The 26,968-nt window shown below is 40.3% G+C and overlaps 1 protein-coding gene across 7 annotated transcripts; it reads right to left on the bottom strand.

Annotated features, from left to right (window-relative positions):
- Positions 1 to 3: 3 nt before the first annotated feature.
- aralar1 (calcium-binding mitochondrial carrier protein Aralar1) lies at positions 4 to 26,900 on the bottom strand. 7 transcript variants are annotated; one of them, XM_034334456.2, is made up of 21 exons: positions 23,367 to 23,502; positions 21,035 to 21,236; positions 19,895 to 20,217; positions 19,630 to 19,824; positions 13,904 to 13,960; positions 13,653 to 13,795; positions 13,424 to 13,539; positions 13,208 to 13,347; positions 12,948 to 13,094; positions 10,208 to 10,349; positions 9,010 to 9,103; positions 8,478 to 8,513; positions 7,551 to 7,641; positions 7,341 to 7,416; positions 6,838 to 6,956; positions 6,592 to 6,762; positions 6,361 to 6,501; positions 6,088 to 6,282; positions 5,915 to 6,017; positions 4,950 to 5,040; positions 4 to 4,223 (listed from the first exon to the last, which is right to left on the bottom strand). In XM_034334456.2, the coding sequence occupies exons 4-21, from the start codon at positions 19,675 to 19,677 to the stop codon at positions 4,049 to 4,051; spliced, it is 2,085 nt and encodes a 694-aa protein (XP_034190347.1). In that variant the 5' UTR covers positions 19,678 to 19,824; positions 19,895 to 20,217; positions 21,035 to 21,236; positions 23,367 to 23,502; the 3' UTR covers positions 4 to 4,048. The 7 variants fall into 7 exon arrangements, with proteins under 7 accessions (XP_034190347.1, XP_076545640.1, XP_076545637.1 ...); XM_076689525.1 differs by lacking the exons at positions 19,630 to 19,824; positions 19,895 to 20,217; positions 21,035 to 21,236; positions 23,367 to 23,502 and adding exons at positions 25,681 to 26,186; positions 26,739 to 26,900; XM_076689522.1 differs by lacking the exons at positions 19,630 to 19,824; positions 19,895 to 20,217; positions 21,035 to 21,236; positions 23,367 to 23,502 and adding exons at positions 25,685 to 26,186; positions 26,739 to 26,900.
- Between the last annotated feature and the right edge of the window lie 68 nt (positions 26,901 to 26,968).

The raw sequence follows: 26,968 nt of genomic DNA, 5'->3' as shown, positions 1-26,968 counted from the left end.
AGATGAATCTCTTAAATAATATTTATTCTTATTTTAAAATATATGCACAACAACTTAGGTGTTATTCACAATTAGGTATTTTCTTTCATATCTTTTTTTGTCTGTTTTTCTTTTGATTTACAATTATATATAATATATATCTTTACAATTCGCAATGAGGTAAAACTAAGTTTATCAAAGATTATTACGACCGAGAGTAGTTCGTAAGAATTCGAATTGAAAATCGTCTAACTAAATCGGCCTTCCGCGGCTCAGCCGTCCAGAATCTGACACGCAATGATCACAGATCAGTAGAACGTCGATTCGTCAATTGGCCAAGAAATACCTGCCTTATATTTATCCTTTTAATATTATTCTTTTCCCTAGATTCTCAGATTTCTTCTGTCGACTGTGCGCCGAACGGATATGAGACGTTCGATCACGGAAACGAGCTTAATTTTAACCCTTATCTATCCCTCCCTTAACAATCCTTTCGCTGAGGATCACGTATATATAAATCCCGAAACGATAGCCTCTTGAAACCGTACATATACGTGTAGTTAACTACGGCAGACTCTCGTTATATTGCCACGCGAGGGATTTGACCTCCTAATGCCCCCCCCCCCATCATATTTTACAATGATGATGTACTTCTATATCCCCCCCCCCCCCACCTTTCAAATGGAAACTTGCAAGATTTTCCGCTCCTACAGCGCCATCCGTGGCGATATAACGTGAGCCCACTGTACATAGCTGCTGTTGCTTTCAAGTCACAGCGAAAGGATTGATGTTATTATTACACGTAATAGATTTCCACGTTCAGAGTGCTTCATAAAATAGATTTAACCTTAATTTAGTTTTGGTATGTTTATATTTTTTCTGTTTCTTCTTTTGTGCAATCGCATAGCCATTGTCTTCTGCGTTAGGTCTCCCGCTAACCGAGTGGTCGTAAACAGGCGAAATAATCCGTGTGCCTGTGAACGTAGATCGAAATTCTCGAAGGGGAATTGAAATGTGATAATTAAAATTTAATTTCACACTGACTTTCATTCATCGTTTCACGAAAGTATCCACTGATTTTTGGAGACACCTTGCATATTTCGGCGGGAATCTCGATCTTCGTTTGAGAAAGGATAAAATCTAACCCTATAAGAACAGGCTGCCTTCAGAAACGCTGATTTTTCATCCGCGGATACCGGTAACCGAGTAATTCTCTTTAGGCCGGTTGAAGAAACCCTCGAGCTAATTAAATTTGAAATTTTAATTCCTGAAAATAAGAGACCGAGGTTAACCCTACTATTATCAACGAAATTGAATTCAATTCCTTGGAAAATGCGTGTCTGAAATTCCTCCTGTTCTAATTTTTCTTTTTCTTACTTATCACAAGCCAGCCTGCGAGATAATTCAGATTCTTATAACGTTTAGTTAAGGACGAGTCGTACTAACACTTTAAACAATGAAATAGAGCGGTGGCCCTGAGCAACTCGATGGCCCTTGAGCGAAATAAAGTGTCTTAAAAAGAAAATAAACAGCTTTTCTTATTGGCTTCTGGTATAGCTGCCCTGGGACCTAAGGGCAATCGAGGTTGCCCCTCGGGCAGAGTTGCCCCTCCCCCCGGGCAGAGTTGCCCAGGAGCTTGAAATAGAGGATCGGTGCAACAATTATTGAGAAAAATCGTGTATATGTGTTTATGTATAAAAACCAAATGTGTTTATTGAGCTGCGAATGCCCACGACGGATTTCTGAATATTTTTTTTCTTTTTAAATATATTTCCTTTTTTGAACAAAATGCGAACGCTTATCCACGAGGTATCCCGCTGTTCGACTTTGATTAACGAACTACAGTTAGCGCAAAAGCAAAGATTAGGTTTAATTTTACTAAATGGACTGAAACGTTAAACTGGCCAGATTCTTTACGTCGATCACAACCGGGTTATATGCAGCGTTCGCATTCGCCAGTCGCATATATATATGTACACGGGCTAATTAAATATATTTTACATATGCAACATATGTATATACATCGAACTATGATCAGGATGGTTCAATTGATATCCAAGGGGCTTTCAGCCCACCCCTAAACTCCCACTTCGTTCTTCGCTTTATATAAATATACACCCCAGACTTAATCCAGACCCTGTGTACGAAATCAAATCCACCAGAATTACTGAAAAATCATATTTGATGATCGAAAAACCTGACTTTAAATTTCAACGAAAGAATCTAATTTTTCCCTATTAAAGAATTTCATTTTTCAATGATAACATTAACAAATTTTTGATGAATAAAAAAATTCTTTAATAAGCAACAAATTCCCTAGGAGAGTTCTCCATGCTCGACAATGTACACCGCCATTTACCCTAGGAAGGTTCTCGATGCTCGACACTGTACACCGCCATTTACCCTAGAAAGGTTCACTATACCCGATACTGTACCTATACAGAACCAAAGGACAGAGAATTGGAAAGCGACTAGGAGAGTAAAAAGAAAAGGTTAATGGAAATCTCCGAAGCGAAATTCTATGGAAAAATTGAGGCTTGTCTACCATCGAATACAAAGCTACAAAAATAGTGTAAACTCTCGGGGGAACCGCGTACAAACAAGCTTCAGTTTCGACCGCATATAAAAAGTAGAAAAAGTAAGGTGCCAGCGGCAAAGCAACGCTTCAAAATTTCGGACCAATTTCTTTCACCCTTACGTGTCTAAAGAAATAGGAGAACACGCCAATATTCAGCTGAAGCAAGAAGCAATGTATAATTGATAAGCTAATTGAAGTCGAGTGTAAAAGGTGAGGCAGAATAGGGTCGTTAATGAAAGGTGTTCCTACGTGTACAAAGAAGATTAACGTCTGCTTCTTGTCGAGCTCCACACTTGCGCAGATCGGTAAACGTAAGATTAAAGAGGCTATTGAGAATATTCAATAATATCTTTAAGTGTTCCCTGTCTCAATCTTGACTCAGTGCTGTCCACGACCCCTTTGTGGTCCTCCTACTATGTACACGTTCCATTGGGTTCTCTCTTAGTACTATAGTCCTCATCGTGAGAGGATGTACACCTTGGGGCAACGTAGGCTTCCATTGACTAAAGGTGCAGTTAGGGGAAAGGAGTGTCTCATCAATGGCTTTAGGAGAGCCATGGAAAAATTGTAGGATTACTCAAGGAAACCCAGGGAGAAACACTCCTCCCCCCTACACTGTACTTAATTTAACTAAGAAAAACTTAAGCTACATCCTATTGTACCCCCCTGACGACGAGTTCTCATTCTGCGCATCTTGCCTCTGATTGGCTCTAACATCCAATTACCCTTTATTCGATACACCTGCATCCTCACTTCTTTCCGCTATTCATATATTTCTGTCCATCATGTACAATGATTAATGAAGTTAGAAGCAGGCGGTAGAAGGCCTCGCGAGATAAGGAGAGCCTCCCGAATTCCCTCCTGACGAGGATTATAAATATACATCCAATTTTTATTCGCAGACTGTGTGCCTCTAGCTACAGAAGAGATTCCCCCTGGACAGCACCGGGTGTAACTTGTCTAAACCCTGTGTTACTATTCCTCTTCTGTCGTTCCATCACGGTGGCCTCGATGGAGGATCGTCACCGGAAGAGGTTGTGCGCGTTAGCGATACTCTATCCCATATGCTCGCTTCAGAAAATCTGAGCCTCATCTTCTTCAAGGAACTCGTCTGATTCCTTCCAATTCCCAATTTCTTTTTTAGATGTTTCATTTCTCCTACTGTTCTCTGTTGCTTCCAGGAAGATGATGCTGTTATTTATTCGTCGAATGTTCAGATACGCTATAGAACCTCGAAGGTCAGGTGTCCTAAGAGGGTTACCCCGGACTTGGGCCTGGGAGATTCGGTTTGCTTCAACGATAACGGTTGAAGACCCGATTTGAAATAAGTTTTCACCAGGTTTGGCTAGGTCGGTAGGTTCTGTGGAGCTCGTACCTCGTTGGTCTTGGACAGTCGGTTGAGTACACTCAGCGACTGGATACGCAGTTCTGTCGATGGGGTTGTCTGTCGCTACAAGCTTAATTTTCTAGCGGAAGCTAACTCGACGAGCGTTACTTTTCGTGTGTACCGGTTTGGAACCTGGGTAGATAGAGACCGAACTTTGTTTCGATACCGTTGAAGATGGGTAACGCTACTTGGTAACCGCCTATGTGGTCCGGGTTCGTCGAACGGATCTCTTCCGCAACTCCTGTCGCCGGCACCCTGTGCTCGGACCCGGAGGGTCGACTGGAAACAACCAGGCACACGTTCAGTGATCTCATACTCTCTTTCTTTCAATGAAAAACAGGCTATCTCATGCGGATGCAAGCGATTTGGCGGATGATATTTGACCAATCTCCTGGGTGAATTCTTAAAGGATCCCTGACACCTTCTGCCCTTAACGTAATACTTGAATGATAAGAAAGCCTTACCAGCCAAGGAGTTAAAAATGACTGTAATATTTTAAATACCACAACCATAAATTCCAATTATATTTCTTTTTGATAGGTAGGCAAAAGGTGTTGATACCGTGTCTCCGAATGGAACAGATTTAGGAAATGAGGCAAGCTACTGCAAAAAATCACACAGGCGGATGAGTTGAAACGAGAAGAAAAATCGAAGACAAATATTGAACACAAAAAACAAAGGAAGAGAAAGCACAAGATGTACTTACCAAGAAAATAAACGGTTCCAAATCATTTTTTAATTTGCATGCAAATTAATCACACAATATTTATAACCGGAATGGATAAACGTGTATACGATTAATATGCGTCAAAGACAAACAAAAAGACAGTTCGTCAATGAGAAAATATAAAAATAAACAGTTCAGATCACCGACACACAACCCATTAGATTTGCATGATAAACCACCCACACGCAGACACACCATAATTTGGACAAAGTGCGGTTAGCAGATAGTTTGTTAAGACGATTGAAAATGATGAAATTGATCTTGAATGTACTACTTACGATCCTCCGAAGTCGACCACGAAGAGCCTCTGCAAAAGCTCGTAGGTGAAGAGGGTCACGCCAAACTGGGGTGACGATCTAAATACTCGGGCTGTAAAATAGAGGAAAAGAAAGTAAATAAAATCAATAGTTTGATCTTAAACACTTTCACACAATACTTCGTGTTCTTTGTCTGAATAAAGATTTGAATTTCAACATTTAATCACTCTTGGTAAGAATTAATATTATGATTTTAATTATGACCTGTACATCCACGAGCATAGATGGCCTCTGTTGATTAAGGAGAGCTATAGAGACACCTCCCATCATTCACCTTTTAAATCACAGCTGGGCCAAACTGTGCCCTGAGGGCTTGGGGGCAGCAGAGAATGCCCGAACCTTAATTCAGGGCTTTATTGAACCTCTTAAACCATCTATGCCCAGAAGTGCACATATGAAATTATTCGACAAGATGATATCTTTCATTCAAACTATGAGACACTCTTCGTCCTAGCGATAGAGTTTGAACAACTATTAGTTGCAAATAATAAGAAATGAATAAACATGTAAGTTACGTGAGGATAAACCGTGCGATGTAATATGCTGTTCGGACCAACAGGGTCTGTTTTAAAACAAAAACAGTGAAAACCTCTTTGATTGAAAGGAACACAACGTTATGAGAGACAAAACGTAGAACAAAGGGTAAACTGAAACATCACGGATTATTATGTGGCAGGCAGAGAGATAAAGATGTACTCACTCAGAAGCAAGTCACCAGGTCATATTGGGGAGAAAGAATAGGTCGAAAGATGCGGCCAGGGTACGACCCCAGCCCATGCAATCGACCAAATCATAAATGTATTACTAACTTTCTTTTGTATGTGAGAACTTAAAATAAATATCACACACCCTAGGAGCTTTCTATTTCTCCAAATATGATAGAAGAAAGAAATAGTCAAATGAAACATAGGAATTGAATTTTATACCTGTGGCTCCTTTCCAGAATGCCCTGGGACCTTCTTCCTTGAAGATCTTCTTCGCGCAATCCAGTAAACCGTTGTACGTTGTTTGACCCTGTCTGGCTACCACCTAAAATATAACACGTTAATTAGAGAATATACAAGAATGAGATAATTGAAAGGGAAGATGGAGATATTACTTGTAGCCTTGTTTTTATCACATCTGCAGGAGTGACCAGCGCTGCTGCAGGTACACCAGCGATAGCACCAGAAGCAAGAAGAGACAGAGGGGTGTTGTAACCTCCTTCGTCTGCTAATCGTGTCTTCAAGTGGGCATACATTGGGAAATAAATTGCACTAAATGGAACGTCTCTTAAGAAACAAGCTCTTGCACCCTGAAATGAAACAGAAGTGACATTAGTAGTAATATGGTTTAGTTGATCCTGCTTGAGATACACCTTGCCACTACTCACTTTATACAAACCAAAAAGACCTAATTCTTTAACCACAGTCCATGCTCTGACTTTAGCCCCCCCTGCTATCTCTCCAGCCACCTGCAGCCGGATTTTAACTATTTCCAAGGGATTTGTGAATATCACCTGAGAGCCTCCTGCCTAAAAGATCAAATAACCTTCCTGAATATCACTAGAATTCTACTTTTATAATAAATTACACATTCTTTCCTTAGAGTCGAAGAGACTTACACAAGCACCAGATAGAATTTCCCCATAAAGAGGTAGATTGCCGTTCTTATCCATGAACTTATCTCTGACAAAATCATTGACAGTCAACTTGATGGCCTTCTCAGGTGCCACGCCCATCAGCTGAGGTATCAAACCTCTGTAAAGACCGAAGAAACCTTCATGCCGTATAACCTGTCAAACGCAAGACACCAACTTCATGATTAACAATGCAGACAGTGTTTCATGGCGAGACTTTTCGATTCCAACCTTTTTGCAGCAATCAAAGCTGTTTCTGTACATCAGCTCGCCGACAAGTGACCCGGTCCTTTGGTTCTGCATCCTCGTCTTCACCAGATCAATCGGGTAGACGGCTGTGGCGCCAACCGCTAAAGAAAACATTATTCGTCTAATGGTTTACTTTTAACTGTACCTTCGTCACAGGGAGTCTCGCTCCAGATGTTGATCTTTGTGCCAAAATACAAGCTGCCTCAACAATGATGTACACAATAACATTTACAATTTTCAGTTTCTTTGCATACCCAATAAAAGAATTATATTTAAAAAATTCATGGAAAGGAAATAGTGCACATCTTCTTTGAGGCATCTTGTGCAACCATCCCCCACAAGCATGGACCAACATCCAATTCAGTAGCTCCATCCAAGGATCAAGACACAATATATCATTTATTTATTCAAACAAGTAGCCGAAGTCATTTGCCTGGCTGTAAAGAGAAAATCGTTAATGTCGATAAGAGAAACAGCTAACGTACCTCCTCCGATAGATCCAAGGACAAATCGGTATCCACTCTCGAGTATCTGGACGACGACACCACGATCTTCGGGTCTCTGAAATAGAAGAATACTGTCTATATTGAACAACGTATCCGACACACAGTCTGGTAATTGTTTGTTACATTGTTCCCAGGTTAAATCTGGTGCCATCTGACCGGCTTCAACAATCTTCTTGTCACCACACTTACCGACACCGCCTTTATCTCGGCAAGGCGTTTTGTTATTTGCTTGAAATACTGCTCGGGTGTAATAGCCACGAGATCATTGTATACAATTTTCCTGAAACCCGAGAAAATGCGTGCTCAATACGTAGGTCGTTGCTGTCGCGACGTTAAAAAAAGCAATTTGTTTTTTTTTTTTTTTTTTAAAGAAGAAACTTTGAGGGGTTTATGTAATGGCGAGGCGGTTGCCTTATTCAGAATGAAAAAAAAAAAAGAAATAGAAGAAGAAGAAGAAGAAGAGGTGGAGAGGTGGTTGTTATGAAGGATAACAAATAACGTTGATGGCACTGCTTCGAGCGATTCTATAAATATATCCTGCCAATAAAGTTTCCTTAACACGCATAATCTTAAATATGTCATAGCATTGAAAACGGGACAAATGGAAATATCGTTAGTGCCCATGGTGTGCAAATGTTTGCAAATACCATCGTCCTAAGATAGATGCTGAAGAAAGTAGGTGAGACAAGTGGCATTATCGTTTATGTACAGACAAATACATTGGCAAAAGAAATGGGAATTTTCCTTCCAAAAGACAGCATACGTGGAATTTAGAAAAGAATGTGATTCCCCCTCTTTCCTTCACAGTCCTTAACACGTTGAGCCCCATAGTGAAACTACTAAGAATAGTAATAATTAATTTTCATATTTATTTGTACCATACCAATATTACTTAAAATAATGTTACTCTATTGTTTTCTTTTAATTATTTAGGGCCGGTCACCGTTGACCCCTATGGCGTTGAACGTGTTAATTCTCTTTGAATTATTTTTATTTCCCAAATTCTCTGCTCTGCGGCGTTTCAGAGAAAAGGTCCCATTGCTTTCGCGCGAGGCCAGCGTATGCGTTATAACAAATTCATAGCACGGTGATTATTCTTGTAATACAAAGACGCACCCAAGCCGCGAATCTGCCTCGTCATCTTCTGTAGATCTGATCCAGGCAGCGTAAACACGTAAACAAATATATTCAATGATGGGAACTTTAGTTGGCGCTCGCTGAAGATCGGAAAGAATAATGGAAAGTTTTCTTTTGGTATAGCAAACACAGGAGGAGATTTAAAAAAAAAAAAATATAAACAAAAAAACAAATGAAGGGGCGGGAAGGGGAGCTCTCCATCTTCCTTTGATAAGAATGCGAACACTCGATTATTTGGATGATGACGATGATGCGTGTGCTGGCTGGTGCAACGATAGCATTCTCTACTCATGCGACATTTTTTTTTTTTTTTCATTTCTCGCTTTGCTTCTCGTTCACCAGGTCAACGTGGAAGATTAGTTATCGCGCTCGATTATCGGTCCCTGATACCGCAAATATTTTTCTGCTCACAGCTTGATTATTGTTCTCGGTTCCACGTGACCTTCCTGTTCGATCGAACAGTCCTATGTCGAGGAGAACAGCTTGGCGTTTCAAGGTCAGAGATACTCACCCAGTCTGATGGAGCAGGTCGCATAGTTGAAAAAGAATGTCCACCTCCAGTGGAGTGATCTGCGACATCATTTGTGCGGAATGAAGGAACGTTTCTAAAAAAGAAAATCATTGCCACGAACCGTTTCACTTATTTTTCATTAGACAATTTCATCTACAGGGTGTTCAAAAATTCCCTGAACACCTCTACACCAGGCCTGTCCAAGTAGGGGAATCCACTCCTGGAACATATGTTTTGGGTCCCCTTCCAACGCTGCTCCTTCAAGTAAGATGGGACGGTTCCGAGTACCATCTCTCCGAGGAGACAATACCGCCGCTAGGAAAGACGGAGAGATGGTAGCCGGAACCGTCCCATCTTAGTTGAAGGAGCAGCGTTGGAAAGGGAACCGAAACATGTGTTCCAGGAGTGGATTCCCCTACTTGGACAGGCCTACCCTGTGGGGACTGGGGGTTTTAGTTGTAGATCCTGGGATGTAGGTCTTATACAGGGTGATCCTCTCGCTAGGGGACACAAAGGAACTGGCGACAATGAATCCCTTGACCGCACCATGAAGACACACAGGGTCGACTCGTCCCGGGTAGGTCCCCGCTGGCACGTGACAATACGGACCTCTTTATGGTGCGGTCAAGGGGTCCATTGTCGCCAGTGTTCCTTTGTGTCCCCTAGCTAGAGGATCACTCTGTAGTGGTCAGACCAGCAGATTGGGGATTGTGCCATAGGTGGTCAGACAAGTAGATAATTCTTAAGGGCGCTGGGAGTTGTAGTGGAAGGCTCTAAACTGTAGGCCCCATGGATGGTCATACAAGTAGGTAAGCCCTATGCCCTATGGCAGGCCTGTCCGAGTAGGGGAATCCACTCCTGGAACACATGTTTCGGTTCCCTTTCCAACGCTGCTCCTTCAAGTAAGATGGGACGTTTCCGACTACCATCTCTCCGAGGAGACAGTACCACCGCTAGGAAAGACGGAGAAACGGTAGTCGGAACCGTCCCATCTTACTTGAAGGAGCAGCGTTGGAAGTGGACCCAAAACATGTGTTCCAGGAGTGAATTCCCCTACTTGGACAGGGCTGCTCTTCACCGCTGGATAGATCACGAAAAATGCTACAGAACTTTCCACTTCGATTTTTCATGATTTATCCAACGGTGAAGAGGTCTTCAGGGAATTTTTTAACACCCTGTATTATTCGTGAACATATACCTTTGGTAACCTCCTCGTATCTATGGCCGTTAGTAGCGTTTAGATAAATACGTTTGATGAGCTCCATGTTATTCAACAGAGAATTGAACGCCATGAAGTAAGGAAAGCTCACTTTACGCCCGCTCTGTCCAGTACTAGCGGCCTGTAATTTATTGAATTTATTGATTTCTTGTTCTTTAACACTTTGAGCGCCTCCTATTGAATTTCAATAAGAATCCATCACTTATATTACAGTAAAAGCTGGATATATGCAACAAACATTGGGACCCAGACGTTGCATATATCCAGCCGAGGTGTCGATTCTGGGCATTTAACGTTGGGGTGTACTTCCGAAAGGCCCCATCACCCCAAGACAACCAAACTTCGGATTTATAGTAATTGAGGGACGAGAAATCGATGGGACCATTTTTAGAACTGGCAAATAAACCGTTCTCGAGGTATACAGGGTATTTTAAAAGTGCGGAAACCCCCTATTACCTCGATAAGAACGCATTTTCACGGAAAATGACTAACCTAACCTAGGTTAGGGTTAGGGTCAGGGTTAGGGTTAGGTTAGTCATTTTGCGTGGAAATGCGTTCTTATCAAGACAATAGGGGGTTTCCGCACTTTTAGAATACCCTGTATATCTCGGGAACGGTTTATTTGCTAGTTCTGAAAATGATCTCATTCGATTTCTCGTCCCTCAATTACTATAAATCCGAAGTTTCGTTGTCCTGGGGTGATGGGGCCTTTCGGAAGTTTCCCCAAACGTTGCATATATCCACCGGGGTGTCGATTTTGGGTATTTAATGTTTCATATATCCAGCCGAGGTGTCGATTCTGGGCATTTAATGTTGCATATATCCAGTCGAGGTGTCGATTCTGCGTCCGTACACATCGTTTGTATTCAGCCGCGATACCTATTCTACGTTCGTACACAAAATGCGACGTGTTGCATGTTGCGTGTTTGATGCATCTTTGCTGTACGGCCTGCCTTATGTTTGGTATCATTTTAATCAGAAAAATCTCACAAATGCGTTAGTAAAAGTTTCATTAAGAAAAAGTTAAAAATAAAAAAGTTTTATCATTGAATTAGTATTAGTCACACCGATATAACGGTTCGCATCGTATTACACGGCTTCCTCGTCGAGCGTCTCGGTTCGCTTAGGGGGATCCCCCCAAAGTGGAGGGGATAGGGATGTTGCATATATCCAGCCCATCTTTCGTTGCATATATACAGCTTTTACTGTATTTTCGTTTGTACCTTAAGGGGTGAAAAGATATAAGGGGGTAAAAATACCGTAGCACCCCACTTTAACATTTTTTATTTCTTTTAACGCCATAAAAAAAAGAAACGTTTGTACCCCTTTGTACCACCTTCATTTCCGTTTGTACCCCAAGGGGTTGGTTTTTACTGATTTCTGAAACAAACCCCAAGGGGTAACTTCGTCATTTTTGAAAATTTCTCAAATCTTCTTGCGGGTGCTGTTTCCTAGTCGTTTGTACCCGTTTGTACCACCTTCACTTTCGTTTGTACCCATAGGAGTTCGTTTGTACCGATTTTTGAAAAAGCCCCCCAGAAGTTACTTCGCCATTTTTTAAGATTTTTCAAATCTTCTTGCGGGTGCTATTTCCTAATCGTTTGTACCCATTTGTACCACCTTCACTTTTGTTTGTACCCATAGGAGTTCGTTTGTACCGATTTTTGAAAAAGCCCCCCAGAAGTTACTTCGCCATTTTTGAAGATTTTTTAAATCTTCTTGCGGGTGCTGTTTCCTAATCGTTTGTACCCATTTGTACCACCTTCACTTTCGTTTGTACCCATAGGAGTTCGTTTGTACCGATTTTTGAAAAAGCCCCCCAGAAGTTACTTCGCCATTTTTGAAGATTTTTAAAATCTTCTTGCGGGTGCTGTTTCCTAGTCGTTTGTACCCGTTTATACCACCTTCACTTTCGTTTGTACCCATAGGAGTTCGTTTGTACCGATTTTTGAAAAAGCCCCCCAGAAGTTACTTCGCCATTTTTGACGATTTTTCAAATCTTCTTGCGGGTGCTGTTTCCTAATCGTTTGTACCCATTTGTACCACCTTCACTTTTGTTTGTACCCATAGGAGTTCGTTTGTACCGATTTTTGAAAAAGCCCCCCAGAAGTTACTTCGCCATTTTTGAAGATTTTTTAAATCTTCTTGCGGGTGCTGTTTCCTAATCGTTTGTACCCATTTGTACCACCTTCACTTTCGTTTGTACCCATAGGAGTTCGTTTGTACCGATTTTTGAAAAAGCCCCCCAGAAGTTACTTCGCCATTTTTGAAGATTTTTAAAATCTTCTTGCGGGTGCTGTTTCCTAGTCGTTTGTACCCGTTTATACCACCTTCACTTTCGTTTGTACCCATAGGAGTTCGTTTGTACCGATTTTTGAAAAAGCCCCCCAGAAGTTACTTCGCCATTTTTGACGATTTTTCAAATCTTCTTGCGGGTGCTGTTTCCTAATCGTTTGTACCCATTTGTACCACCTTCACTTTTGTTTGTACCCATAGGAGTTCGTTTGTACCGATTTTTGAAAAAGCCCCCCAGAAGTTACTTCGCCATTTTTGAAGATTTTTTAAATCTTCTTGCGGGTGCTGTTTCCTAATCGTTTGTACCCATTTGTACCACCTTCACTTTCGTTTGTACCGATTTTTGAAAAAGACCCCAAGGGGTAACTTCGCCATTTTTGAATATTTAGTGTTAAGAAAAGCAGTGACGGAATCAATAACGTACAGCGACCAAGTTGTCTCTGACGTCCTTGGTTAGCAAGTGGCTCTTGATGCTGATCATGATGTCTTGGAAATCCAGCGCCGAGATGAATCCCTGACAGTCTTTGTCGAATTTCTTGAAAGCCTCCGTTGCGTACTCCTCGTGGAAGTCCTAGGGGAAACGGTGATTAAGCATTGCTAAAGGATCTTTGGACCCTGACAGACGTTACTTAAAATATTTAAAAAGATGAGCAATTACTTTTATCAGAATAAACATTAACGTACATGCAAGAATTGACTGAACTCGGCATAGTTGATCAACCTCTTCTTATCCTTTCCAAAATAAAGTTTGATCAAACTGCTTTCCATGTCGAAGGGCATCCTTTGATGCAGCTCAGTTTTCAGCATCACCTCAACGAACTCGTCTGCAGGGAGAAAGAATTAACGATCTCCTCTTCGGGTTAATTAAATGGGCAAAGTTTGAATGAAAGTTCTGCTCACCAAACGCAACCATTCCATTTCCATTAGTGTCGAACAACTGAAAGGCTGTCTTGTACAAAGCATCTGGCACGCAGAGCAGCCCTTCGAATGCTTGGAACTCAGGGAATGATATGAGCCTGCAAGTTTTAACGATATAATTAGCAAGCTTCAAATGAAAACTAAACTAAACGATGAACGTTCAATCGGTGAAAGGAAGAATACTCTAATTAAAATGAAACTGGATACAAACCCATCTTTACTGGTATCAACGATACCGGCGAGCAAATTAACGGAATCAGAATTGTAATCGGGATTCGTGAAGAGTCCAAGGTAACTTCGTACGAAGTCAGACGGGGTCATAAACCTCTCGCCATTCTTCTTTTGTGAGGCGTACTGTAATACATCCAATAAAATGTTTATTATTCCTGATCCTTTCTCTAACATCCACCTGTACCGTGCAACACTGTGATTGATAAAGGCTTAACTCAGACAATTGTTTACCTGATTAAATATTTCATGGAGCCGTTCAGTGTTCGCACGCTTTAGATATCCGGAACCCTGGAAAGCAAACAAATCATCAAATTAATACCAGTGAATAAAGCAAGAGTAAATAATTTATTCTGTCACAAAATCTCTCCTTCCTCTGGAGTGAAATTAATTTTGCAACAGACTTCTTGAAAATGAAAATTCTTCTTAATGTTAATGATGAAAGACGTTCCACGAATGGCGTTGCATTACATTTTACAGACAAGTGGAGCTTTCTGTAATCCATTTACACAGTTGTACCCTTACATAATTTTGTAATTTACATCGATTTTTCTAGTTCTCAAGATATTCAATCAAATGCATTCGCACCCTACTCTGAAATAATTACTTCCTGATGGCCCTTCGCAAAAGACTGAGTTTAACATTGAGTATTACTTTAATAATTTCAAGTATCTAATAGCAGTATTTCCAATTAAGTAAGTCAAAGAATTCCTAATATTGAGTGATGGATTTCTATTGAAATTCAATAGGAATTCACCCATATGTGGGTGATGTGGCGCCCAAAGTGTTAATACCACTTGAACATGATCATATTTGGTATTATTTTCAACAGAAAAACCTAAGTAATCTGATTACAATGGTTCCATAGTTATGAAATGAAAGGTATAGGAATTCACCCATATATGGGTCATGTGGCACCCAAAGTGTTAATACCACCCATATGTGGGTGATGTGGCACCCAAAGTGTTAGTACCATTTGAACATGATCATATTTGGTATCATTTTCAACAGAAAAACCTAAGTAATCTCATTACAATGTTTCCATAGTTATGAAGTGAAAGGTATAGAAATTCATTATTCTTTATTTTGATGATTCATTGGTAACTAAGATATCGTCGATCACGAGTCATAGATAAAGCGATTGCTGGAATAATAACCAGTGTAAAAATGTGAATAATAAACGGGTGCTAATGTAATCAAGTATCCAGGGTTATCAGCGATATTATTTATCATGTAATGCAGAAAGGTTGCCTTTGCTTGCACAGCCTCCTATCATATTGCGTAAGTCCACGATAGCAGGGTCGTCAACATAGCCCAATTGATCCTCCATCAAAATTGTTTCATATGTTGCCTCTTGTTTCATAAATTTGTATTCGAGTAATCTTGAATGCATACCTAACAATAGCTGGAGAAACAATTTTGCTTACACTTTTCCAATCAGGGTAATATGTTTAACAAATACCTGGCTAATTAAGTATACAGCTCAACAACCAATTAAACTATTGACCCAGATCAAATATATTTGATCCCATAATCTTTAATTTATTCAATTTAAGAACATTAGGATCAATTACACATGTACCGCAGTTCACCAGAGTCCATAACTGCGAAAAGACCAGTTTTCGTTCTTCGCGCATCTCCAGTACGCATATTCGCCCTGATTGGCGATACCCCCAAACGAAGTGGAAAGCGATTGGCAGAGAGCTCGCTGCGTTCCCCCACCATCTTCCAACCTGCGCGTCGCAGTTATGGACTCTGGCGAACTGCGGTATATATATAAATAATCCTTATTTTATTTTAATTTTTTTAAACAAAATTTAAATATTTTTAATTTAAATTTAAATTTATTTTTAAATATTTTAATTTTTTCAATTTAATTACATTATTAACCATTTTCAGAAATATTCCTACTTTAAATGTAGGAGTAGGCAATTTGTGGTGCTGGTAGCATACAAATGAAGAATTTGAGAGATACAAATTAGGAAAGAGGGAAGTATCCTCGTTACCGTGAACCAGCTCAGAATCTGATAAAATCCTCAAGCACCCCGCATGTATAGGGGGATCACGTATCGGTCGCGTGGCACTAACGAACCTGACACCACTATACTCGCTTTTCACGGTCAAGCTGCTTGAGAACTTGACGCAGAAAATAATGCGGTAACGATATACATGTGTATACGTATAAGCCAGTCGGTGAACGTGCCAGCTCTGCGAAGCCGATAACCCGATCCGTTGTCGCTGGGTTTCACCGGCAAGAAAAAGAACCGTTCCAAAAATAAGGCTCGCCTTCTGGCTACGGATGTCCTTTTCATCAACAAAGCTACTAGAAAATTTATTAACAATTGAAAGATTTTCATACTTATGAAACTTGATATTATATAACAACAAACGGGGGGGCTTAGAGGCAACATGGCAACATAGCAACATTATAGAATATTTAAACAATATAGCCCTGATTAAGGATGTGCGGGTACCTGATATTACGAGCTCGGGTGGGCTCGGAAAAAATCGGGCGGACTCGGGCGGACCGTCCGATACATGCGTCTATCGGACGCCCGCCCGAGCCCGCCCGATGTTTTCCGAACCGACCCGACTAATCGGGCCGCACATAACTAGCCCTGAAATAAAATGATAATCCAACGACTGGAAAGTTAGTTAAGCCTCCTTATCAGTCGTGATTTATAGAAACAGAAGGCTCTATCAATTCTAAAATACACAGATAGGAAAAGTTTCCGTTCAATGACTCGAGAAGAGAATTATCTGTACTCTTACTATTGTAGATTAATTACTTTCGACTGCTCAAGGTTTCCAAACATTGTACACTGCAAATAAGACCTAAACTAAAATTGAACAAACTATATAAATATCATGGCAGCCGACCTTGAGAAGCCAAAACTCATCTCTCTCGCCCTGACACCATTATTCAAATCAAAACATTTCGTCGTTAAACATTATTGCATCATTATTTTAACACAGAGCAAAGTACGTAGAACAAACGTACCATAACGAGGCGATTGTTATAAGTCTCTTTCTAACGTTGGACAAAAAAGTAGCAGAAGAAGCGAATCCTTTCTGGGTGATAGAAAAACCGTGTCACGTGGTTCGCGAGATCAGCATGCTGGCGGTGGTCGTGGGTCGAATATGGGGCGTGAAAAAAAACCCGTAACGAGGTTAGGAGCGAGCGTTAAATCACACGGAACGGTATGCGAGCCGCGCACGTGTCGGATTTGAACCGACTAGACGGGAACACGTCACCGATGAACCGCGTGCGTTTCGCGAGCGAAAGTCACGAGTAGACTGAAGCAGCTTCCTGAAGCGCGCGCTCGCGACGAAGAGAACGTTCTCTTAACCCCCTCCTCCCCCGCGCAAGTGTCTCGCTTTTTCATTGACTTTCTGCTGGCAGCCAGGCGATGGCCTTCCAATTCTCTCGCTTCAGTTATGCAATTCTATGTAACGTTCGACGTTTTCGACTGATTTCCTCTACAAAAAATAAAAAAAAAAAAAAAAAAAAAAATAAACACATATGAAAAAGGCCGTGAAACAGTTGGATGCGGTGAAATTCGAACAGGACATGAAGTAAATTCTCTCTAGTTGACCGTTTTGTTGCTCTGCTGACAGTGTCCGTTGGTTTCATCCTACGCCTATGGATTTCTCACCCGACGCCTATGTCCTCTGTCCGTTCCAGTCAGTCACGTGGTACGCGACGCGGCTTCTTTAACGAGAGTTTGTTAGTTTATAATAAAACACTAACTTTTTTAATATTAATTTTCTTTACCCACGGATTTTTTCAAAATATCAACCAGACTCTTCTGGTTAAAATGAGACCAAACACGATATAATTTATAGCATATTTACTTTATTTTATGTACAAGGGAACATCCCCAATGCGAATTTTTTTTTCGTCCATATGGTCCAAATTATGCCCATCCTGCCCACATTGTCCATTTTCACTTTCCAGCTTATGGACAACTAGAGAGATTTTACTGTACCTTCTTTTTATTCTTCTAGACGCCGACGCCGCTTGGTCTCGATCACTGTCAAGAGCAGATATTTTTACGTCTCGGAGAGCACGTGCCTTGACATGGCCGCCAACCGGTCGACCGACCGGGTAACTTCCTGCATGCAACGGCTCTTCTCGTTTTGCAACGATCCGCGTTACGTAATCGTTGTCACGTTGTTTATCGACGTTCATTAGTCCCTGTTCGCAGCATCGATCCTAATTAAACACGACGAGGCGTCGAATTCTTCCACGCGTTGACGCCACGGTGATAACAATCGTATTCGCCGTTTCCATGTGATTAGATTTATTAGGGCAGACTCATTGAGAGAACAACGAGAGTGCAATCAATAGAGATAGCGATGACGCCCAAAGGATTTCCTGTCACGTGTACCATTTTTCTAGGTTATGTTAACCATCCAAGGGTTTGGGGGATTTTTCAACTCAAATGTCACTAGATAGAGTAGGTCGATATTATAAAAAGATCCTAATCTGACCTATGCCATTAGGGTAGCCTTGATATTCATACAACCTTTTCCTTTTAGAATAGCAACATTTCTGAACAGGGCCGGCCCTGGGCCTAGGCAGACTAGGCGACCTAGGGCCCCCCAAGGTCCAGGGCCCTCATAAGACGATTTTGCAAGAATGCAAGAACTCTTTAGCTGCCACGGGAATTTTTAAACTTGCACCAGTGGGCCACAATACAAATTTCATTTTAAAAATTATATAATGGCAAAGAATTGGGAAATATATTAAAATAACGGTACAATCTTGCCAATAGCACATTTTTCTTAATGCTGGTCACCCGTGACCACCGCGGGCCCTGGACGCAGTTTATCAAATTCATGGTGGTCACCATGGCCCAAATGAAAAGGCAAGCACCGGGCCCATGGGATTACCATGGTAGCGAAAGGGTTAATATCAATTTTATAAAATTTATTTGAGCTACTTTTTTTTATGTCATATATGTGAAGGGGCCCTTTTTCTCAGGGCCGGCCCTGTTTCTGAAGAAATTAAATTCCTCTTGGGACCAAAGGCAAACAGTAGAATCCTCTAAAAACCACTTTCAATTTGCTAAAGAAGATAAGCAAAATGAAGTCTAACAAATGTAAATTCAATCATACATGACCTTCTCTGTGTGGGAATAATAAATGTCAGAGTTATGATTCCAGCCTCTGAATAATTCCTTTCCAAAGATTTTCCCAATTAATCGGTGCGAATTGTTAACCGATTCCAAAGTGGCTGGATGGAAAGGAAAAAGAGAAAAGAAGCAACAGGTGTCTTTGAGAAGTGTAAGGACGGCCACGAAAGCAGCGGCGGCTAATTCGACACGAGTGTGTGCAGCCGAGCTAAGATTCGACTAGACCAGCATTGAACGGGGGTGTACTTAAAAGGTATCCCATCCACGGCCGTCTAATACGGTTAAGGAATTTTAGCCTAGCTATCACGAAACGATGGATCGCAGTCACGGATAATCTCGGCGACAACAAGATCACACGTTTACGTAATGAATCACGCAAAACAGAATATTAGACGTACAACAGTATCAATTCTAACCGAGTAAATAATCGATGGAAAAATAAATTCTCTTTTATGTAAACTATTAAGCATAATTATACTCCTATCAAATTCCTACATCTTTGAAAAGCCATAGCGTATCTCAATATGGTACCTCCTAAACGTCACTTTTCCTGTCTAATTGTGCACCCTATAACAACAGAGTTAATGGAAAATGTTCCATCAAGCTATCAAACAAAGGAGGACAGTGTTAAGTTTCTAAAGTAGGAAAAAAAAACGATCAATAAAAAGGCGATATCATTGCCAACCTTCGGCGTCGGATATCAAACACCTCGACAGAAAATTGCGCCCAACGATTGTTTCCTATCCTAACGAGCGATAAGTGCCCAACAAATGTTGACTTATATTCTAATCAGAATGCAATTAGTCAATCATAAGTAATTACCGTGACGGTTGGGTGGGGATTGCTACGTGTATCGCATACGTGTACCATAAATCACATTGTTTCTGTCGAAGAAACCAAACGATCAACAACGTTCCTCTTAACAAATCCAAAATTCCATTCGGTCACCAATCACTTTCACGTCTTCCAAAACACTTTCTCCGCGTTAAAACATTCCTGCCTCTCGTACGTGGGATACTAAACAGAGGATAATCGGAGAAACGTCGAAATAATGAAATTAATTTAAAAGAATATTATCTCGGCTGACCTCTTCACAAGTATCGATGCTCTTCTCATGCATTCTCCTTTCCTCATTCGTTTCTTCGTTCTGCGACGCCAAGTGTACTCGGATAACGCGCACGGTGGGTCACCTTTTTAAAAGCTCGTGGAATCTTGATCACGTGATCGTGTGGCGGGAATAACGCACGAACGGCTGGATCATTTCGTCGGAATCAAGAGATGTTACCTCGACGGGGATCCAGGCGTAACTGACGTGGACTCACCGCGAGACTCGCGACGCAACTGGTGCAGGTTTACGCGCGTACCGTTGGGAGGAGGACACGGGGTTCCCGGCTCGCTTTACGGGGAAAACTGTAACACAGGAAGCTTGGTATATCACGCGTCAGCGAAATTCTAACCTCCAGCGAATCTCGTCCGAAATGACTTAATTGTCCAATCGTATAATATACATTGAACCAACTCTGTGACCAAGTGACTACTAACTGAATTAATTTAACCCTTTCCCTGCCACGCGAATTTTTCAACTTGCACCAGTGGGCCACAATACAAATTAATTTATTTATTATTAATTAATAATTATTAATAAATTTATTTATTATTAATTATTTATTTATTTAGCTTCTAAACGGGTGAAACACTTTTTACATTTTATATTAAAAATTTTATAATGGCATATATTAAAATAACGGTACAATCTTGCCAATAGCACATTTAGTGGTGGTCACAGGTCCCATGGGACCACCGTGGCAGCGAAAGGGTTAATAATAGCTGTAAGATTGTACCAGGAAACCCGAGGAACTTGACTTTTACCGAACTAACAGGTAAGCATACCCGGATGAGATAAAATAAAATAAATAATCGAAGAGGTAAGCAGAGGCTGAATCGGATGGATTTACAGTGGGCTGGGATAATAATACCCGTATCCAGGCCTCGCGTGTGCGACACAGAAATTGGGTCAATGCGAAGGGAACAGGAGCCGAATCGCTGAGGATGAATCTCGCTAAAGCTTGCGCTCGAGGATTACAAGAACAAGGGAAAACATTGTTCGAGCAGAGGCTCGATGGAAAATACGTGGCATAGCATTTTAAAAAAATTATAACGCTTCCCTAGTTTCCAGGTCAACCGTCGAGCAAACTCTGACAAGAATAAAAAAGCAAAATGGCTTTACCGCGCGATTCCGCTGAACGCACTGTATCTTCGAGTGTCTTCGTTTGAAAAGAAAAATAAACGGATCATCGATTTTCTAGATGCGTTAACACATTCCATGCGTTTCGGGGAAGCTGATACTTAAAAACGGCAGAAAATTTTTCTAAACTAACAAATCGGCGGTTCGTATAAAAATAAGACACGTGTGGTTAGAAGCAGAGATTCTGAAATAAAAATTTATAAATTAAAAATTGATTGAAAACAGGGGCGGTCCTGAGATTTCGGGGGTCCGAAAAAGGGCCCCTTTTTCTTTAAAATTTATAAAATTAACATTAAACTTGCAGAACTAATTTAGATTAATATTACTTTTCTTGCATTCTTGCAAAATCGTTGGGGGGCCCTAAGGGGCGCCTAATCTGCCTAGGCCCAAGGCCGGCCCTGCTTTTCAAAGCATTATTAATAATTGCAATTTTAGATTTAGAATAATTGTAATATGGCCTTTCAACAGGGCCGGCCCTGAGATTTCGGAATCCGAGGCGGGTTCCAAAATAGGGCCCCTTCACAAAAAAAAGTACCTCAAATAAAATTTATAAAATTAACATTAAAGCTTGCATAACTAATTTACATTAATATTATTCTTCTTGCATTTTTGCAAAATCGTCTTATGGGGGCCCTAAGGGGCGCCTAATCTGCCTAGGCCCAGGGCCGGCCCTGCTTTTCAAAGCATTATTAATAATTGCAATTTTAGATTTAGAATAATTGCAATATGGCCTTTCAACAGGGCCGGCCCTGAGCTCCAAAATAGGGCCCCGTCACAAAAAAAAGTACCTCAAATAAAATTTATAAAATTAACATTAAAGCTTGCATAACTAATTTAGATTAATATTATTCTTCTTGCATTCTTGCAAAATCGTCTTATGGGAGCCCTGGACCTTGGGGGGCCCTAAGGGGCCGCCTAGTCTACCTAGGCCTAGGGCCGGCCCTGATCGAAAATAAATGATCCTATGCAATGACGTCAGAAATGGAAGCTGATATACACGCTATCTTTTACCATTTAAAATTCAAACGATCGATCCTCTGTGGAGCTGCAAGGATTCAGTATTTCTTGGCCATCAAATCACTGTTGTGTATCGTCCAACAGAGATGAAGAATTCTGTCTGCGCTTTGCTGATACGTACAAAAACGTTAGACGGAAATAATTCTCTGCAGAAACGTTGGCTTTTTTTTCTATTCTAACAGAGAGGAATTTTTTTGTTAGAAGTCTTTACGCGACGTTAGAGGCAAATTTATGGCGGAGGTAGAAACTCGGAATTAGAACGGCCTGAAAATCGCGTCGCAGTATTTTCGGCTGCTCTAGTAAGATACACGTGTTTCGCAAGTTTCTAGAGGCTATTGACTCGCAATCTCATCGGATAAATGATTATTATATTCGTCGATAAAATTAATTACGATATCGCTGAGAAATCTAGTCGTTTCATTTTCTTATCCTACAATCGTTCCAGATTACTGGAATTCAAAAGAGTTTCTTATCGCAATTTCCAGACAATCGATCGATGTTGCATAACTCTTCGATTATCGGGAGTTTGGTAATATCGATCACGTGGCGCTACCGGTAAAAATGCAAATCGATATATCGCTAAAACGCCGGTAGGAATGAAATCGACCGAAGGTTATCCGATAAAAGGAAATTATATAAATCATTATTTATTGTGAATGATTGTATAGAGAGAATAAGAGACGGAAAATAAAAACAATTTCGACTTGCGCAGAAAACCAGTGCGCCGATGCGGTGCATTCGACGCAACAACGTATCCGATACACGTACAACACGGAGAACGATAGGCTTCCCGAGGGAAAATGAAATACGGGAAGCAGAAATTCTCAAATGTCTTAATTTTGAAGATATTAATATTAAAAGTAATTTAGAAAAAGGTTAATGTAAATTTTAATTGATAAAATTTCTATATATCGAAAAAGAACGAATAACAAATTCAAATTTTCCCGCGGAAAAATTTACACCCAAATGATGGCGGACCACGGACCTCTATATATTTGGGGCCCGATGGTCTGCAGCGCCATTTTCCTTCGGGACGCTCTTCGAGAAGCGATAAATAAACTTCTAGGAAACTAATACAATTAAAAGAAAAACCGATAATATCGTTATAAGTCATGCAAATGAAAACTGTAGAAATTGAAAATTGTAAGGTTAGATTATAAAGTTATAAATTCTGAAATAAAATGCGTAACTGGAAAAAGAAATATTGGCAAATATTGATTTCTAAAACATAACCTAAAACTGTATAGTAAAGTGCAGTTTATACGTTACATTATATAAAATTTATAAAAATATTCACGTTCAATTTGCAGAAAGGAATTTGAAAGGCAATTATTCGGTGCTTTTATCTTGATGAAATGACCGGTGAATTTGAAAGGCAGAAATTCGAGTGGTGAAATGAGAGACTATTGACGAGATTGATTTGTTGGTTTCTCGATTGTCTGCTATGTTTATCGTGAAGTGTGATACAAAAGCATTAAATCAGTGCCGAAATAATCGTAATCGCTTACAAACAGCAACACAGATTTCGACATCGAGAAAAATACTATTTTCAAAAACACTGCTTGTTTAATTGAAGGCTATATTTATCATTACTGGTTAATATCACTGAATAATAAGCTTCTTAAGTACAAAATAAAAAAACAGCATACGAATTTAAAAAATAAGCTTAATCTAACCTAAAGCTGATATTACAATTATTCTTTCTTATCGATTCTTCCTTCTTATCATTTAACGTCATAAGATTATTCATACTTAGTTGCAAGTTTCAAAATGACTGTCTTGAAATATCTACTTGTAGAAAGAAAAACGACCGAAGGTCAAGTTTAAAATCGCTTGCGAAATAATGCGTCTCTAACCTTCTTTGGTCGACTTTTTAGAGATTCAAGCTTAAAGTCCCCGACTCTCTTGCACTCAGGGAAAATCAATTTTTCTTTTCGTCAATCATTCCTCACTCTCACTCCTTCCTCTTCCATACCCTTTAAATAAATATTCCGTTTGAGATTAAAATTAATGAACGCAGTAGATGCATCAATTCTCTAGTTTCATCACAACTGACGTTGTTTATGGTTGATAAAAGGGTTACAAAATCGGGGACACTTGATAAGAAAGCATCGCCGGGATTTAATAACCGAACCGATTAATGGACACGGATAGAAAATAATAAATAACAACCGTCGACGTCGCTCAGCGGAAAAAAGATGCGGGATAAAACACGGACCAGTGTTGCAACCAAGATATTGTTTTTCCTCTGACGTTATTCAGTAATTAGAGACTTTAACAGTGGAAGTACATTTCCAAAGTATTTCTCTCTCGCAATGAAGGGACCAATGATCTCAAAGGCAATAATTATTAAAAAAAAAAAATATTAGCTAATATTAAGTAATATTGTTAGCTAATATTAACTTAATTTATTAACTAAATTTTTTTTTTCTAATATTAAATTAATTTACTAACTAAATTTTATTAGCTAATATTAACTTAATTTATTAACTAAATTTTCTTTTTTTAATTAGTTATTGCCTTTTAGCTACTATTAACTAATAAATTTAGTTAATATAAATAAATTAAATTTGAGAAAAATAAATTAAATATAAAAGAGAGGTATCTCTCACTGGTAGTGAAACGACTGAATAAACTTTCTTCCCTACTTCCATGAAATGGCATTCAAAATTACGACACAGGATGCTTAACGGTCACGGAAGGATTAACACCACGGTCAAGGTTGATGTTAAGCATTATATTGTACGATTCGAATCGAACGCCTGCATTCCCCACGCTCGTCCCTGCGTCTCAGTAAATAGGACATACTTTCGACAATTTCCGTGATCGCTTATGTAAGCTATGCGCCAAAATTCCAATATACCCAGGTCACTGTACCAGTAAACCTCTTCCCCAAGGCTTCCCCCGTCGAGGACCGTACTGCGGTATAAAGGGCACTAGAGGCCTAAAAGGAACTTTGGAACTAGCGAAAGTTCTACCGAAGACAATTCTTCCTGCGCTTACAATAAAATCCCATTTGAAATAATTCTATGTAAGCCACAATTTTTCCAAGTGAACTGTACATATACTGTATACCGTGCAAACACTGGGGTGGCTGTTGGAATTCAAACAATGATGAATGTGTACTCAGCTTTAAGTTCCAAGTGTTACGGTTTACATTCCTTACTCATCGCTATTTCCTATTCCCATAACGAGACAGGATGTTAGCAATCATTACCGGTTATCGTCCAGTGGCATCGTGGAGGGGAAGAAAAGGGTGTGTAAATGACGGTGAAGGAAAATCGTGGACAAAGATATAGAAATCGAGAGTGAGGGTTGCGACTGAAGTCCCGGTGACCTCGAAAGCGAGACAGCCTCGCGGCGGAGACTTCAGGATCGATATTAGCACCGCCATTCGTGGATACGTCCAACCCGATGCAGATGTCACTCGGCCAGTACCGCTTTCGTCCTTTGCAGCGGGACTCGAAGAGAACCGCGGCGGTCGTTCGAAGCCGTTAAGGTAAAAGAATTCCGGACACAGGCCGGATTTACGAGCCGTTTGAAAAACGACCGTTACGAAGCGACGCACGCGGTACGGCGTGTAACGAGGCGAGAAGATCGACAAAACTTACCCACCTCTTGGCAGGATGCTTGAACGAGAAGCGAGTCCATCAACATTCCCAGCAGGAAGTTTACCTCGATCGTTCCTGCACGAGTTCACACCGAGTGGAAAAAAAATGAGATTCTTCTTTTTCCGGCTGAAATCGAACGGTGATGTTCGACGCACTCTCACACGCACAGCCACACACCGGGTCACAACACTGGAATAAGATTTTTCACCGTCGATACGTCCAACGAGTCGCGACGCTCTCTACGAAACGCTCACCTGCTCTTTGAAAACACTTTGCAGAACGGAAGCTGCCATGCTACTGCGCGTCGACCAATCAGCTAGCGCCATCTCAGCGGCCATCATGTCTCCCGCAGTTGCTGATTGGTGGCGCCACCGATACCTCTCGCGGCCGCTGATTGGTGGCACCGCGGAGGCCCGACGGCGCGTAATTGGGCAAGATTCGAAATTTTACTTCGGGACATTTCGTGTTTTCCATCGTATTTGAAAAGTTTTTCACATTTGTGCATCCTGAAATATGAAATTTAATTGGGTTTAAGTTTATAATAATGAGCAGTTGTTTAAATAAATGTGAATCGTGGCGCCATCGAAAGTAAATTTGTGGCGCCGTTTATTATCAATCATTCCAACCTTCATTTCAAAGCTTGCCGGTTGATAAGAATAATTTAGAATTAAAAAGATTATAGGTTGAAACGATCCTCGTTCATTCGAGACATTTAATTGAAGCTATAGGTAAAACAGCAACCTTGTTTATCATTGTTCTGATAGGTGTCGCTGGCAAGCAAGCGCGATTTTTGATTTCTACGAATAATTGTTGCTTTTTCTATAATAAAATTGATTTATCGTACATATTATAGACGATTTCCTTTTAATTATAACTGTAGCAAATAGCTCTTTTAATTTCAACTAATTATTTAAATTTGTATTTTATACGTTTATGTTAAATTTCTCCAAGAAAATACTATGTTAATTAATATTTTATTAAAAATATACGTAATTTATATTAATTTTGTAGAAATAACGTTTAAATTTTCCTAACCTGAAATAAATAGAAATACGAACCATTATGTGAGAAAACTCGAACATCCTGCTGTTGTCATTCAACATTCTGTCATGTTTTTAAGAAAAATCCTCTTCATGATTTTCATAGAATCGTAAACGTTAAAATTTAATTATCAAATCAATAAAATGAGGTAGAAGGTGACGAGTATCGAAGCGGGTACGTAACGTGCTCTAGAAAAATCGAAACGGCGGCCATATTGAATATCGACCGTTGTTTGCGCCAACTTCAG

The sequence above is a fragment of the Osmia lignaria genome, chromosome 8, assembly GCF_051020975.1.
Source record: "Osmia lignaria lignaria isolate PbOS001 chromosome 8, iyOsmLign1, whole genome shotgun sequence".
In the NCBI taxonomy this organism is placed as follows: domain Eukaryota; kingdom Metazoa; phylum Arthropoda; class Insecta; order Hymenoptera; family Megachilidae; genus Osmia; species Osmia lignaria.
This window is presented reverse-complemented; position numbering and strand designations above follow the sequence as displayed.